The sequence below is a fragment of the Salvelinus namaycush genome, chromosome 41 (assembly GCF_016432855.1).
Source record: "Salvelinus namaycush isolate Seneca chromosome 41, SaNama_1.0, whole genome shotgun sequence".
In the NCBI taxonomy this organism is placed as follows: domain Eukaryota; kingdom Metazoa; phylum Chordata; class Actinopteri; order Salmoniformes; family Salmonidae; genus Salvelinus; species Salvelinus namaycush.
The window spans coordinates 13,674,102-13,691,884 of record NC_052347.1 but is presented as its reverse complement, the minus strand read 5'-3'; the positions used below and the strand labels follow the sequence as shown (position 1 = coordinate 13,691,884).

Below are 17,783 nucleotides of genomic sequence, written 5' to 3'. Positions count from 1 at the left end.
CCAGTGGATCGCAGGCGAGACCCTTGGGCTGGTCAGACACCCTGCTCACAGCGCGAGGCAGGAGCCGAAGCAGCAGCAGCATCTGGAAGGAAGCGGAAATAAACGTCGCTGGCTAGTTCGGGTTTAAGCAAAAACGGACGGATTTTGTACATTTACCTCCACTAACAAAACTATAAAGTGTGGATTCTAAACAATAAGGACATTTGATCAAGCAAGAAGTTTACATTTCACAGCTAAACTGGCGGGTGAGTTTTTGTCTCGTTCTACTGAATACTAAGCAAGGGCTAGCCAGCCAGCTACAGTACCCGCTAGCATACGAAAGTATTTTCTTCGTTTTTTGCTTTGGTTAGCTATAGTACTGTAGCTAGCTAATAGGCCTACCTGCTTGCCATGCAGTTTTTCCTAGAAACGACGAATTCACATGCAGAACTGCACACAAACATTTAACCTGGATATTAAACAAATAACTGTTAGTTAAATAGGTTGGTGTTTTGTATGTGTTTTTGTTGTTACTAACGTTAGTAACTAACTAAATAACCGGCTAGCTTTTTCGTTTTGGCTAGTTGCTAGCTAACGTTAGCTTCCGCTTTCAGATATCTAGCGTTTGAACTGGCTCATAACTCTAATTCAAAACAGCTGGAAACGGTGTTTCACAGTACAACCAAAATAAGTGAATTTAGCTACTGTAACACTTTAGCGCAAATGTAGTAGAATTGGCTATATCACTGGCCCTAATGTGGGTACCTAACGTTAGTTAGCTAACTAAGTTAACTGACTTGCCTACAAGTGGAAGCTCTGTCACAGATGGAAACAAACTGATAACGAGAGTTGCCAGAAAGCCTCCCAATAACGTGTATGGTCAAATAATAACCTAGAAAGATGTTGTTCACCAACTAGCTAGCTAGTCACTTAATATAACGTACTTCGCATGGTTGGTAAGTAAGCCTGGGTAACTAGTAGTGACCTACGTAGCGGAAAGTATCGAATTGATGCAGAAATGGTATATTCCAGTGCGGGTTTTGATTGGTGTGTGTGTGTAACAAGCAGGCTAAGAAATGTTTAGTAAACAACGAATCTGATTGGAGGGCTAGTAAACCACTTCGTATGAGGATAGTTGCACTACAACAAGTAGCTACAGACTTTAGCGCTCCCCCATTCCTTGACCCAACAATGGCCTGTCAATTGTCAAATCTTGGCCAACCACTAGTGTGGATTTAATTCTGACATTGCTACAGTTGGTTTTGCATTGCCAGGTGCTCCTGGTGGGTTGAGATTTCACTTAAGGACTAATGGAATGGTCTAAAATTAATATACTCCGTCCACCCGGGGCACCAGCCATGCAAAACGAGCTCCACCCATCTCATTGCCTTTTGGTTTGTTTTTTTATCAGCATCAAATGTATCAAGTGCACACCCGAAAGATGTCAACTGTCTGCCTTCATCTCTTTTTAGAAGAACATCTGTCAATTTCAGTCCCATCATCATACAGTGGTCGACCGACACAACATCCAGACATAAACAGAGATGCTAGATATTAATTTGTGGCATGTTTCTCCATTTTTTGCAGATACCTTCTGTGAGCTTTATGTGAGGATCCAGCCCTAAAGGAACGGGTCATAGACGGGAGGAGCGACTCGGAGCAAGCAACCGATCACGGAATTCTTGAACTGTGTTTTTATTTTGACACTGCTGGTCTCCACACATCAACGACAGGGAATAAAACAGCATTCACCCTAACAAGTACCCTAAACCCACGGTTATCCAACAACCAGTACCATGGAGGCCATTGCCAAATACGATTTCAAAGCCACTGCTGACGACGAGTTAAGTTTTAAACGTGGGGAAGTTCTAAAGGTAGGATGAGTGCATTTTTTTGTCTTCAAATTAATTAATTGCAAGGCTTGGTAACTGCTAGTTATCTGCTTTAAAGGATTGTATAATTCACCTGATCGAAGGTTGTTAATCTACTTATATTTTTACCGGCACATCAAATTGGTGTTCTGGGATCATATGCCCCTCAATTGTCAAGAAAAATTACGTTTGAATTACACAAACATGTTTTTCTATTGCAAACCAGCTACAATAAAATGTTTGTCATGTGTTGCAGTTATTTACTAGACAACAGTTTATTTGTCAGAGTTGTTGCCTTCTGCAATGTTCCTCTTTGCACTTTCTTTCCTCAGCCCGTTCTTCACACACAGTATAGTATCGGTATCTAAAGCTACACCTTATTCAATGAATAAGCCAACATCACAGTACGTTCAATACAAGGTTTAGGCCTAGTAGAGTGATTGGGCTCCACACAGGGAGCACAGGGGCTTTGTGGATGGGTTTATTTCACTGTATTGAAATGCCAATCCTGCAACTTCTCTAATCTGACAACCTGGGGCCAATGGATCACTTCAGACAGCCATCTTACTTGAGTAAGAAGCCTCACTCTCATGCTCCCTGAAAAGAGCTCAGTCCATTTTCAGAGCTTGATCATCATGGGACTGCAAGATATTAGGAGCAAAAAATTATATGCAAGTGCTCTGGGATTTAAATGTAATCATCATAATCCCTCTGAATGTCAATGGGTTTTAGGTAAAGAGGGGGTAAATTTACCGCCTAAGCACACCAGCTATCATATGTTTTATCTGATTTCCGTTTCAAATGATTGTGTGTGTGTGGCAAATGGAGCTAAACCTCTCTCTTGCTAGCAACTACATGTTTGTAAGATTCTGTACACTTTAAATCCTTTGAACTATTTGTGGCATTCTGTAGTGTTTTGTGGCTATTAGCAGTCCGTACACCCCATCAGAATTCCTCATGCACTATTTGTGTATTAATGTCATGGATGAATGTCAACAGAGATGTTTTCCCCTCTGGGACACTTGATGAACATAACACACCAGTGCAGACCGTCCCTGTTCTTACACCATAATAGCGGTGTGTGTTGACAGGCAACAGGTACCCACCCGCCTCTCATGCAGTTGGAGAGGACTCTGCTGTTGAAACAGTATCAGTAGTCATCTCCCACTTATTTTTAAAACCCACCCAGCCTCTTCAACATGAGTCACACTCAGAAAATATGTTCTTGACTATCTAATTTCTGGGTTTTAAAGCATAGTTAAGTAATGTTTAAAGCTAGTTAAGCACAGTGGTCTCTTACACAAGACCCCTATAACCACAGAAACACAATATTTCAACATTTAAAATCTAATGTTATTTGTCACGTGCCGAATATAAGTGTAGACCTTTTTTCCCCCACCTTTTTTAACCTCTTGAAGCTAGGGGGCAGACTTTTTTATGTTTGGAAAAATAAAATTCCCAATGTAAGCTGCCTATTTCTCAGGTCCAGGTGCTAGAATATGTATATAATTGACAGAGTAGGATAGAAAACACTCTAAAGTTTCCAAAACTGTCAAAATATTGTCTGTGAGTATAACAGAACTGATTTTGCAGGCGAAAACTTAAGGAAATCCAACCCGGAAGTGCCTTTCGTCCATTTAAAGGGATATCAACCAGATTCCTTTTCCTATGGCTTCCTCAGGGTGTGAACAGTCTTTAGACATAGTTTCAAGCTTTTATTCAGAAAAATTAGCGAGATTTATCAAATCGCGTCAGTGGATAGCTGAATGTCCTTCCATTAGTTAATGTGCGTGACACTGGTAGCTAGACATTTTCTTTCTCTCTTGTATTAAATAGTTTACAGTCCGGTTGAAATATTATCGATTATTTATGTTAAAAACAACCTGAGGATTGATTATTAAAAACGTTTCTACGAACTTTACGGATACTATTTGGAATTTTCGTCACCCTTTGATGACCTGCCTAAGGCGGTGGAATACTGAACATAACGCGCCAAACAATTTTTTTTTGATATAAAAATAATCTTTATCGAACAAAAGGAACATTTATTGTGTAACTGGGAGTCTCGTGAGTGCAAACATCCGAAGATCATCAAAGGTAAGCAATTAATTTTATTGCTTTTCTGACTTTTGTGACCAATCTACATTGCTGCTATGTGTTTGTAATGTTTTGTCTAGTGAGTGATAAACTCACACAAAAGCTTGGATTGCTTTCGCTGTAAAGCATATTTTCAAAATCTGACACGATTAACAACAAGCTACGCTGTGTTTTGCTATATTGCACTTGTGATTTCATGAATATAAATATTTTTTGCAATTCTTTTTGAATTTTGTGCTCTGCAATTCAGCGGTTGTTGATGAAAATGATCCCGCTAAAGGGATCCGTGCGTCAAGAATTAACCAGGTAGGCCAGTTGAGAACAAGTTCTCATTTACAACTGCGACCTGGCCAAGATAAAGCAAAGCAGTGTGACACGAACAAAGAGTTACACCTTACTGTGAAATGCTTACCTACAAGCCCTTAACCTACAATGCAGTTCAATAAATAGAGTTAATAAAATATTTACTAAATAAACTAAAGGGAAAAAATGAAATGAAAGTAACACAATAAAATAACTATGAGGCTATCTACAAGGGGTGCCGTTACCGTGTCAATGTGCAGGGTTACAGGTTAGTCGAGGTAATTTGTACATGTAGGTAGGGGTAAAGTGACCATGCATAGATAATAAACAGCGAGTAGCAGCAGTGTAAAAGCGAAGGGGTGGGGGTGTCAATGTAAATTGTCTGGGTGGCCATTTGATCAAATGTTCAGCAGTCTTATGGCTTGAGGGTAGAAGCTGTTAAGGAGCCTTTTGGACCTAAACTTGATGTTCCGGAACCTCTTGTGACTGGAGTCTTTGACAATTTTTTTAGGCCTTCCTCTGACATGCCTGGTATTTAGGTCCTGAATGGCAGGAAGCTTGGCCCCAGTGATGTACTGAGCCATATGCAGTACCCTCTGTAGCTTTAGGACAGGTCCAACGCTGGGGTGACAAGGAGTAGGCTAGCCAGAGATATACTCCCGTCCCTCCTAGCCTCAGATGCCAGCGTGGTGCTGGGCCCCTGTGATCCGACGCCCCCCTCGCCCAAGCCCCCAGCAGCATCGAGCTCTGCTTAAATATTAATCAGAGCGCGAGGCGGCGAGCAGCTTGATGGCAGAACGCAAAGCCTGCAGCACAGCGATACTCTAAAATTCCTGCAGGAGTTGCTTAAGCCACAGGCTAGACCGCCCACATGGCCTCGGCACCATCATCGACAGAGATCAGAGAAATACCGGTGGAATACTGGTGTGAGCGAAGTAACAGAATTAATTTTGATTGCATGGGCATCTAAAAACCATGTACTTGAAAGGTTCTCCCCCCAACAGTTTAATTTCAGCCCTCATCTAAGTGCTAACTTTGTAATAAGTAGGCCCTGCCATATGAGAACACGTCTCATATCTGTGGTAGAAATGTTTAAATGGCCTTGTCCATTCTGCCTCCCTTCATCCAGCCCTTCGTATCTGTCAGTAAGATCTTGAGGAGTTCTCTGATGCCTCTTGAATATGGTTACTTATAAATATGAAAAGGATTGTATGCAGACTAGGTGCAGTCAACTTTGCTTTTTAGCAATATACGTGGCAATATATGAATTCATTTTGGCCTGTTTTTTTTGTCTTCGTACGTGGTTCGCTGTGGGGTTTTGAAGAGGCCATATCTCATCTGGGGGAGAGAGGGCATAGAAAGTAGAGCTACATATAAGGGTTCCTATTAAATTTAATTTCAGAAGGAAAAAGTGATCTAATTTTTCACAGCCAGAATTGTTAGTGTTACTCTGAAAGAAGTTAACTTCTAGAAGTAGACAGCAAGCTACCCAGAGTGAAATGTTTTTTGATTGGGCAATTCAGACAGTCTGTTCTTTACCCTTCCAAATCAATTTTTAGCACTTGATCACATCAGATCCTCAACACGGAGAAGGACATTGTTAGCCTGTCTACCTTGCAGAGGCATGAGTTTGAATGTGAAAGGAGTATGCACTACCAGAGCATGGGGAGCTCTAGGGTTCATTGTCCTAGAGAATCGCTTTAAGTAAGTGCATTTGGCTAGCCCCTCCTGCTTTGTCCCTGGAACCTTGCATCTCATAATCCTTTCTCTGTGTGCTGCTTTTGTTCTTTGGCTGACATGTTTTGGATTCAATTTCTAGGAATCACCAGGGGGTCCTCAGTAGAATGATTGGTGCTTCTCACTTACGGGTGAATCCCATTTGAATTCAGTCACGTTGACAGCATCCCTTTTTATTTAAACAACATTTTCCATACATGTTTGGCCATTTTGCATACCCCACCATGAGACATCCATGTCTTCATTACTGGAAAAGATAAGCAGTTGAGTTTGATATTTAAAATCTCCAGGGGTGCCGTACTACTATGACTGACCCTGTAAAACAACACATTTCACTGCACCTGTCCAGTGTATGTGACAATAAAAACCTATAAACAGGGTTGTCAAACTATTTTATAATTAAAAAAAGAATACTAAATATAAATGCAACAATTTCTACGATTTTACTGAAACCACTCAATTGAAATAAATAAATTAGGCCCTAATCTATGGATTTCACATAACTGGGAATACAGATATGCATCAGTTGGTCACAGACACCTTAAATAAAGATAGGTGTGGATCAGACCACCATTTGCCTCATGCAGTGCGACACCTCTTCTTTGCAGAGAGTTGATCAGGCCTGTGGAATTTTGTTCCTCTCCTCTTCAATGGCTATGTGAAGTTGCTGGATATTGGTGGGAACTGGAACACGCTGTCATACACGTCAATCCAGAGCATCCCAAACATGCTCAATGGGTGGCATGTCTCGTGAGTATGCAGGCCAGGGAAGAGTTGGGACATTTTCAGCTTCCAGGAATTGTGTACAGATCCTTGCAACATGCGGCTGTGCATTATCAAGCTGAAACATTAGGTTTTTGCACAACAGTGAGCCTCAGGATCTCGTCATGGTATCTCTGTGCGTTCAAACTGCCATGGATAAAATGCAATAGTGTTCGTTGTCTGTAGCTATTAACACTTGTCTGTAGCTAATGCCTGCCCATACCATAATCCACCATGGGGCACTCTGTTCACAATGTTGACAAGCGCAAATTGCTCGGTCTGCGGTTGTGAGGCCGGTTGGATGTACTCTAAAACAATGTTGGAGGCGGTTTATGGTAGAGAAATTAACATTCAATTCTCTGGCAACAGCTCTGGTGGACATTCCTGCAGTCAGCATGCCAATTGCACGCTCCCTCAACTTGAGACATCTGGCACTGTGTTGTGTGACAAAACGGCACATTTGCGCATGGAACATTTCTTGGATCTTTTATTTCCGCTCACGATACATGGGACCAATACTTTACATGTTGCGTTTATATTTTTTGTTGTGTAATTAAATATTTGTTAACTTTTTAATGCCTATCTAAAAAAACGTAAACTCAGATTTTTTTAAAATATTCGCTTATGTTATAGCTTAGACCAGGCCCAACCCTCTTCCAAGAGATCCCACAGGACAGTCATTTAACACACCTGGTTCTACTTATTAGCTGCTCAACAAGACCTTAACTAGCTGAATCAGATATGCTAAATTAGGGTTGGACTGAACCTACAGGACAGTAGATCTCCAGGAAGAGGGTTGGGCTTAGACCCTATTTTATATCTGAGGATATCTGTGTGGCGGAGACACAACATGCTCTTGGATACAGGGTGGGTTTCATTTCAATTATAGAAATATAATTAATAGAATGGACCTATCCCTTCATACCACTGCAATTTAGCTGGTACACCATTGCAATTGATATTTTAACTTTTTTAAACTTTTAACTTCTACCAAAAAGATGGCTGTTCTACCAACAATATGCGTTTTTAGGTCCTTGACGTTTTAAGGTTAAAAGACAATGTTGGGAAAAAAATTAATAAAAAAATCACAAATTTATACACCTTTTAAAATTATATTAATCTCAACTGTTTATCTTTTCCAGTGTTGAAGACATTGATGTTTCATAGTATGGCCAGGTATACAAAATAGGTGAACTTTGAGCACGTTTATCTGTTGAATGTTTTTGCATTCATGTCCAAAAATTAACTTTCTTACAACAGGCAAATATGTATGGAAGGTTTTGTTTAAACAAAACATGTGCTGTCAAAAAGTGATTGAATTCAAATGGATTTATTACCCTTTCATCATAATTGCCTTTGTTTTTTGTGAATGAGTGCAGGGGGTGAGCTGACTGGGAAAGAGGGGTCATTAACAGAACAGTGCCGAGCAAGCTCCACTTTCGGAGAGGGGATGGTCAGCCTATTTAGAGCAACACCCCCCAGAACAGCAGTTTTTCTGCAGTAGCAGTGACTTGCCAATGTCACTCACTGAGGGTTTCCCTTCAGAGTCGTTCACAGAAATAGAGGGGCTACAGAATCTGAAATGGGGGGCTACAGAATCTGAAATGGGGAGGCGGTGCTTGGTTGATGGCTACCTCATCTGGCACCACCAGGTTTGAGGGGAACCGTAGTCCGTTCACTTGACAAGTCTCCCTTTCTCCAACTATCACTCTTAATTTCTTACCCCCCCTTTCTCACTCTACTGATAGCAGGACGCATGTCTGAATGTTCTCCCCTCCAGATTACTTTTCTGTGGGACAGGACAGATCATGCCCATATTCTCTCTCCATCCCCCATAATGCCCACAGGCGCCTCACATCGTTGCATGTTTAGCATGTAGGCTAAACCACGAAATGAAGCTGAGCGCACCAACTTCCATGTGATGGACTATTTTCGGCTGCTTTGGTTTAGCACGTTTTTTGGGGGGCATGTATTGGTGAGGCATACCTTTCATTGACTGCAATGCAAATGCCATTGCAGAGTTACTACATGTGCAGTGCACATACGATAATGCCTAAGATTGTGTTTTCAGTCTTTGCCATCCACCTAAACCTTGAAGGCAGCTTGGAGCAACCATTATTTGCTAAGATGGGTTTTTCTTCAGACCAATTGTTCCCCTGAGGTAAGGTAATCATCAGAGTACCGAGCATAACTGGATTATTACACTTAAAAAGATTAATCCTGGATTATAAACCAGCAGTTTGAAATCCAGGGGTTGTGTTCTGCCTTTTGTCAAGCTGCCGTTCCATATCACTGTGACCGTTTGAGGTTGGCCGCTTTCTATTTGAGGAGAGTGGGATTTGTTCTTTTTAGGTTTGGCCTGCTCCCAAACTAGCAGGGCTGAGAGTCACTAGTTGCAAGGTAGAGTTGGTCACATTTTAAATGGCCTGCTACATGGCTAGTGCTCAAGATGGGCCTTTTTCGTCTGCCTTATGTCTCAAACAGCAGTGTGATCATTTCTGTGTACAGAACAATCACTTCAGATAAAGTCTACTTATTGTATGACTGGTTCTACGGCACAGAAAGGAAAGTAACACATAAATAGGCCTAGTGTGAATCTTAACCTCAATTCCCCCAAATAGCCTGTTTTAATGGATAATCATTTGGTGGGTGCTTTATGTCGTTGGTTGGTTTTGTCTGTCATAGTTGGCACTTGCTGGCCAAGACTGCTACTTCCATTCAGTCTGGACATTTCGATATGTGATAAAGCATCAGTCAGTTTAATTTTAGGGTATCATAGCAGACAAAGCTGTCAGTGTGATATTTTAAAAATGGGAAAGGAAACTAGGTAGTTCAGCCATTCTGTTTCCAAGTCTGTGCAGTTTTATGCAAATTGTCAGGTTCACATACTGTAGAGTAGTCTTGTGATTGATGACAAGGTCTAGCCTACGCCTACATACCTACATTAATCTATTCCAAGGTATTTATCATGATAATGTGTAACTTTCACCTCTTTAAAGCTTAGTGTCTGTTTCTTCTGTCTACTGAATTATTAAACCCAGTTTAGTTTGCATGCAGGGTATTGCATTCAAAAAGCCATCCAAGATTGAGTATCAGTGTCTGAGGCACGCTTCTCTCAACATCTATCTCCAGTACTGCCTGCTAGTGCTAAGCCTAAGCATCTCTGCTTTTGAGACAAGGGGTCTCTCTCACGAGAGGATGGCCTGTGTTGAGGCTTTGTTTACTCAAAGCCCCCAAAGTCACCTTAAGTGCACCAGCATGGAGAGATGTGGTGTTTGTATTCTATTTTCTATCCCCCCTCCACCACACAGGAGCATCTGTTGAGCCCTTGTGTTTCACACAATGTGTCGTCTCTGTGTCACCTCTCTCTCGGTGTGTCACTGTTAGTCTCTGGGTGGCTGAAGCCTAGACTGTAAGAGTCTCTGTCCTCTGAACAAGATCGTGAGTTGGCCCTCTCAAACCAGAAGCTGTGCTGTGATGTCAGTGCCTACAGTCTGGTGGTGTAGCTGATGAAAGAAATGCTTGTATATGTCAGTGATTGATAAACTGTATGTCAATCACGGGATATCAACGGAAGGCCTCTTAAAGTCGAAGTAGGATTCTTAATCCAAACAGTTGCTAATATGTTTAGCGACTAGCTGGTGCCACACAGCAATTTATTTCACCCTCATTTCCGCCTGCTTTTAGAAATGACCCTTTACATAACTAGTTATCTAAAGCTCGACCATTGATGGGATGAAAGGGGTGGGATTGGAATGTAACATGCATTAATCGCCTCATGCTGCTGCTGCTGTGTAAGCCTTTTGTTGTGTTTCATAAACATGACAATGTCTTTTTACAGAAATATAAATCATTCTATAATCCAGATTCAAAAGATCGACTATGTGAAATCAAGATATCTTTAATCCTCTTTCCCTCAGTATTCAGTCAGTAGGTTTTGTGTGTGAATACGACAGCAGTCACTTTGGATTATTAGTTTGCGTTACTGATTTCTCTCGCGAGAATGCAATGTCTGGTTGAATAATTAAGGTGCACTAAAGCCCATGCTATTTGTATTTCTTGGAGTAGAGCTGGTCATGATTTTTACATGTTTTCTGAAGGCCATTATTGTCTAATTACGTGGTGCTCTTGGGAGTTCTTTCCATTGCCCGAAAAGAGGGAAGTAAGACTTAAACTGGTTCTATTTCCACAAGAGCTGACAAAAAGTCTGTGTTTACCATGATTGAGCTGTGGGAAAGTTTGGTGGAAATTAATCTGTGCATGCATTTTGTGTGTGAATGTATATGTAGCCTATTTGTGTTCTCTTTGATGTTACCCTTTCAATGTGTTTCCCTTCATGTGTTTTCTGAGACTGTAAGAACACTGATGACCTGCAAAATTACTATTACATTTTTTTTCCTTTATTTAACCAGACCCTAACCCTTCACCTAATTTGAACAAATTCTGAAATTAAATATCGGTTTGCAGGTCAGAAGTGTCTGCATAGCCTTTTTAGTGTTTTCTGTGTGAGTGAGTGGTCATAGCCACTCATGTGACCTGCCTTTTGATTCTGACCACAGTGGGGACGTGTGCAGTGTATGGTCCTGTTGTTTTCACATTGTGTTGAGCATTCAGGTTGCGCTGTTCCTCGGCCTCTACCACTGACTCACACAGCTGATTGACCAGCCAGGGCTCCTCTAATTTGCAGCCCTGAGTCACACACCAAAATGTATCCCTCTTATTTGTTACACACACACAGACTAAGCGGACAATCACATTCTAACAGCAACAAGGGCTGAAATGTTCCTACAAAAAAGCCTTTTTTTCTACCCTTTTTTTTCGTGCTCTGTTTAGCTTACCAATAGTTTTCTCAGGTGCTTGATGGTAGTCTTGGCCCTGAATTATACTGTCCATATTAGGCTAACTTTAATTGAAGAACATGTACCTCATATAGACATCTTTGTGTGTGGTGTTGCACATTGCTTATCAGTAAATGGCGTTCACAACAGAGCTGTAACTCCTACCTTCCTGTTTTTATTAAACGTACATTTTAAAGCTGTTAGATATTTGAGTTTCTGTAGTTTCTTTACATATTAACCTAAATAGTGAAGTGTTAATAGAATAATCTTAGCGCACACTAAAATGTACGTAGCTAAAAAGAAAAATATCTGGTTAATTTTTTCCTCACATTTTGCTGATTGGCTTAGTTTCACAGTGTGTCATGTGATTTTGCATCAGCGTTAAAAAGAGGAAGGAACTCATTTTAGTTTTGGGGGGTTTCAAAGAATTCTCCTTTTGGGTTAGGGTTTAAAATGATACACTAATCTCACTATGACGAGATCTGCTTGAGTTGTCATTTTACATCTCAGTTGGAAAGGAGGCCTATTATATCTCATGCCATTATGGGATTGGAATCAAAAGATGGGGCCTCTGCCTCTGACAATGGAACTTGAGGCCCCCTATTCTTTATGCTCTTGGCTAGTTCTCCTTTGAGACGCATGAATGCAGCCAGTGCTTTTTCAGATCTATTTGTACAGCAAAAGACAGCCCTCTATTTGAGAACCAGAGTGTCATTATAATGCGGCCAATGCCATATTGTAGAAGCAGTGAGCTGTAAATCTCCTTTTTTATCTGCCCTAGATGTTTTTCCTATGGGCACCTCAAGTCAGTCATGCCATATGACAGGGTAGCCAATACCTCGTTACTGTGCTCTTCTAACACAACGGAAGCTAAGGCTACATGAGCCATGATGCCAGATGCGTCCAGTCAGTGTATGTCATGTGAAATAAAAATGTTACTGATTTTTAAAGTCATTTTATTGTTTTTAGGCTATGCTTACTGTACATTTAGTCACCCATCTCAAATCATCCACTGTTACAAAAAAAACCAGAGGGGAATAGCCTAGTAGTGTTTAGGTTTGTGACTTGAGTAACTTCTTGTATCGTGTATTACATAGGAGCCTCATTTATAAACATTGCGTACATTTCTGCGTGCGCCATTTCTGACAAGTCTGTGTGTACAAAAATATTGAGATTGATAAACTTGGCGCATGCCATACATTTTTAATTTTTACCCCCTTTTCTCCCCAATTTTGTGGTATCCAATTGTCTCATCGCTGTAACTCCCGTACGGACTCGGGAGAGGCGTAGGTCGAGAGCCGTTCGTCCTCCGAAACACAACCCAACCAAGCCGCACTGCTTCTTGACACAATGCCCACTTAACCCGGAAGCCCACCAATGTGTAGGAGGAAACACCGTACACCTGGCGACCACGTCAGTGTGCACTGCGCCCGGCCCGCCACAGGAGTCGAAGTGCGCGATGGGACAAGGACATCCCTGCCGGCCAAACCCTCCCCTAACCCGGACGATGCTGGGCCAATTGTGCACCACCTCATTGGTCTCCCGGTCGCGACAGAGCCTGGACTCGAACCCAGAATCTCTAGTGGCACAGCAACACTGTGATGCAGCGCCTTAGACCACTGAGCCACTCGGGAGGCCCTGCGCATGCCATACATACTCATGTTTCACTTATAAACCAGACCTGCACCGTGAACGAGCAATAAAACTCTGCCCGGAAAATGCCCTCCATTCACCTTTTATGGTGACAATAACGCGCTTTATTTGCTGTATAATTTGGCACTATTTTGAATTAGGCCACGGCAGTTTTGTAAAAGAAGCAGCAATTGCATATTTGATCACATTTCTGTAGATGTGTGGGCAGAATGTTCTGATATTTTGCAGTGACTTTTTTTTCTTCCAAACAGCATTCATCCTGCCTGTCTGCATATTTTGCAACATTGGTTGTATGTTGGAATCAATTTAAATGTAGGCTACAGCCCATACTTCTATACAAACAACGATTTGTTAAATATTTTGTTCATCAATAAATTGTTTCCCTGTCCTGCCTTGGTATAGGCTCTGAGATGAAATAGTTTTATGATGTCACGCTCCTATCGCACAGCAATACTGTAGCCTACCCATACTGTCAAATATTTTACATAAGCTACCGGTCTATTTACTGTGTTGGCAGAATGTTAATGTATGCTGTATTTAGAAAAGGACTGTGACGACAGTTTCTGAAAGAGAATATAATGGCAAATTGTTGTTCACCTGTTCAATCCGTCTGTAGGCTATAAACGGCGCTGCCTATGGGATCACGTACAGCAGAACATGAAATACATGACTTATCTGTTCACTTATGCTCAATTGAACGAGTGATGTGCATGGCAGTTTGTTGTATTCAGGAATATGAACCCATCACGGCCAGAAAAGGTGAGGAATTTATTCTGTTATGAGTCCTATGTTGAATTATTTTAGATTACAAAAATAAAACACGAGCTGTGTTCGAATGCTCATACTAACTGCACTAACCGTACTATTTGTGACTTCAAATTGAGTATGTAGTATGCTTATAGGTCATCGTATGGATATAGTTAGTATGCCAAAAGTTCCCGGATGTCGTACTAAATTCACCAAAATACGAAGTATGCGAGCAGTGGACACTATTTCCGTGCTTTTAGGGCCCATAATGCGATTCTTTAGAAAATGGGCGTGCTAGCCAGTTAGCTTGGGTGCTTGACTGCCGTTGTGAGGTCAGAACGCCCGGCTCAACCCTACTCCTCAGCCAGAGCATCCAGGGTGTGCTCTGAATTTACAAATGGACAATCTGACAACGCTCTGGATTTACAAACGCCCAGAGCGCACTCTGGCACTTGAGATTGAATTGAACAACTTCCGGTAGACAGGCGATGCGCTAGTACGCTCAACTGAAAGGATACTGTTTGTTTACAGTATACTAAAATGAACTAATAGTATTTAGTGTGTGTATATACTCATTAAGTATGTAGTATACAGTATGTGTATTTGAACACAGCCTAGATTTTCTCTCTTCTCACTAATGGCAAATGTTAACATGGAGGAAAGGATATTCTCACATCAAGTTCAGTTTTAATAAACTGGGGCACACACGCTTTTGGGGTATATAAAAGAGGTTTATAAAATACATATTTCTCAGTCCCATTTTACACAACAATTTCTGAGAGATATTGCATCCTTTCTTTAGACCTAAGCACTGGGAAAGTGGCTGGATGATACCTTATTGCTTTGTATCCAATCACGTCTCAGGTTATCAAGACAACCTGACGTCCTGATATAAGCTCCAGTCAGGCGGTGCTCCACTTTCGCTCCCATAAAGCAGCAATAACTGACGGCCAGGAGAAGGCCACAGAGGAGAGTTTGCCCGGTAGCCTTCAGCAGCGTTCACTCACACTCATTTCCTTCTTAAATAAATAAAGATGAATAGCTTGACTGGCTGGCAAATTTAGCTCCTAACAGATCTTTGAAACCTGCCCGCAGAGCAAGATCTAAGGCCCTTCTCTGCCTCTCTCTTCCCCCGTCTACTCTTCTGCTGCTGAACTAGAGGCTGGTGTTGAGCAAACACTCTCCCATTGGCACTGTGAATGGTAAAGGATGGCCTTAATTGGTCTATATTAGAGCTGAGCGATATGGACAAAAATCTATATCATGATAAATTGCCTGAATTCATGCAATAACGATAAATTGAAGTTAATAACATTTAATGTGCACCTTTTTTGAATTATCCTTTAAACTACTACAACTACTAGTTTGATGGTTGTACCTATCAATTGTCCCATTAACAACCCCCCCATATTGGCAAACATTTAATTTCAAACTTTACATTTCTCTATAGTGTAGGCAACTTATCGTAATGAACAATGTCAGCAAAATGCCAGAGGACAGTCCCTCCTACTTCAGAGTGCTGGGAACCTTGGAATGCAGATTGAGCTTGTGCACTGGCACATGAGTGTGTGTGCAGTGCAGCTCTCACCACAGCTTAGCTAACTTCCTGTTTGGAGCCTCTTCCACCCCCAGCAGCTTCCTGTCTCCGCGGCACAGTCGATCACTACACCCTACACCTACAGTGCTGCACAGGATTACAAAGTGCAAAACGGCATGTAAGAATACACCAGCCTGTGGGTCTCTTACTCATCACCAAAGAGTAGCTGAATTAGCTATACTGAACAACAGAAATACAAACGCAACATTTAAAGTGTTGGTCCCATGTTTCATGAGCTCAAATAAAATATCCCCGAAATGTTCCATAAGCACAAATGTATTTCTCTCACATTTTGTGCACACATTTGTTGACATCCCTGTTAGTGAGCATTTCTCTTTTGCCCAAGATCATCCATCCACCTGACAGGTGTGGCATATCAAGAAACTGAAACAGCAGGATCATTACACAGGTGCACTTTGTGCTGAGGACAAAAGGCCACTTAAACAATGTGCAGTTTTGTCACACAACACAATGCTTCTGAGTTCTGAGGGAGTGTGCAATTGGGGTGCTGACTGCAGGAATGTCCACTTGAGCTGTTTCCAGAGAATTTAAGGTTAATTTATCTACCATAAGATGCCTCCAATGTCGTTTTAGAGAATTTGGCAGTACTTCCAACCAGCCTCACAACCACATGTAACCACGCCAGCCCCGGACCTCCACATCCGGCTTCTTCACCTGTGGGATCGTCTGAGAATAGCTACCCGGACAGCTGAAACTGTGGGTTTGCACAACTGAAGAATTATTGCACAAACTGTCAGAAACCGTCTTAGGGAAGCTCAACTGCATCCTATTCGTCCTCAACGGGGTCTTGATCTGACTGCAGTTCGGCATCATAACCGACTTCAGTGAGCAAATTCTCACTTTCGATGGCCACTGACACGATGGAGAAGTGTGCTCTTCGCGGATTAATCCCAGTTTCTACTGTACCTGACACACAGCGTGTATGGTGTCGTGTGGGCGAGCGGTTTACTGATGTCAATGTTGTTAACAGTGCTCCATGGTGGTGGTGGGGTTATGGTATGGGAAGGCGTAAGCTACGGACAACTAACACAATTGCATTTTATCAATGGCAATTTGAATGCACAGAGATATTGTGATGAGATCCTAAGGCCCATTGTCGTGCCATTTCGTGTTCCAGTTCCCGCCAATATCAAGCAACTTCGCACAGCCATTGAAGAGGAGTGGGACAACATTCCACAGGCCACAATCAACAGCCTGATCAACTCTATGCAAAGGAGATGTCGCACTACACGAGGTAAATGTATTTAAGACCAGATACTGAATGGTTTTCTGATCCATACCCTCAACTTAAAAAAAAAAAAAAAAAAGTTATTTCTGACCAACGGATGCATATCTGTATTCCCAGTTATGTGAAATCCATAGATTAGTGCCTAATGAATTGATTTCTGGTGACTGATTTCCTTATATTAACTGTAAAATCGTTGACATTTTTACATGTTGCGTTTAGATTTTTGTTCAGTATGTTTAATCATACTTCATGACAACCCCTCTTTTCAACCCCTTTCTCTTTTTAATTGCAGTTTGTTCTTTTTTCTCAGTTGTGATCCTTTTTTGGGGGGGCTCTCCATATCACTATCCACTAGCTTTTACTCTCAAAGGGGGAGCTCTGAAGCTTTTAGCCAGTTACTTCTTCTAAGCCTCCGATTAATCTCCCCTATCACTTATTAGCTCTCTGCGCAGCTATCGATCCCATCTCCCATTAGATTTACCACAGAGGAGAGAAGAGCCGTGCCTGCTGTGCCCTCTTATGCTGATCATTCCCCTCACTCCAGTCCAGTTCTGACCAGAGCCTGATTAATACATCAGGAATCCTCTGAGCAGACAAGTTGACTCAAACCAGATCAGATCCAGTAATTGTATTTTCTATTTTTTATTCCCAGAACCCTACAGTTAAATTATCGGGCTGTTTTTAAGTCCGCAGGAGTGGAAAATGGTTAAATCCCTGCCGTGGTGCTCAGTGTGAAGTTTTTGGTTCAGCTGAGGGCCTCTACTTCGCCATTCTCCCAGCCAGGAACCTTCCAAGTTCCCTTGCCGTGTTAAGGGACCAGCCACGTTGTGTGTTTCAGTAGCTGTAAGTGTAGCTAGTGATAGTCATGGGGTTTCTCTAATTAAGTGTGGCGTCCCATGAGAGTGGGGCTTAAATAAGCCTATGTCTCCCCCTCCCCTCTGTTGTCAGAA

General features: G+C 41.8%; 1 protein-coding gene across 1 annotated transcript in view; it reads left to right on the top strand.

Annotated features, from left to right (window-relative positions):
* Positions 1–40: 40 nt before the first annotated feature.
* Positions 41–17,783, top strand: part of LOC120033929 (growth factor receptor-bound protein 2) — a 52,154-nt gene continuing 34,411 nt past the window's right edge. The window contains exons 1-2 of the mRNA XM_038980333.1: positions 41–245; positions 1,567–1,853. Of these exons, the coding sequence (XP_038836261.1) occupies positions 1,776–1,853 (78 nt within the window). The 5' untranslated portion in view covers positions 41–245; positions 1,567–1,775. The remainder of the gene's footprint in view (positions 246–1,566; positions 1,854–17,783) is intronic.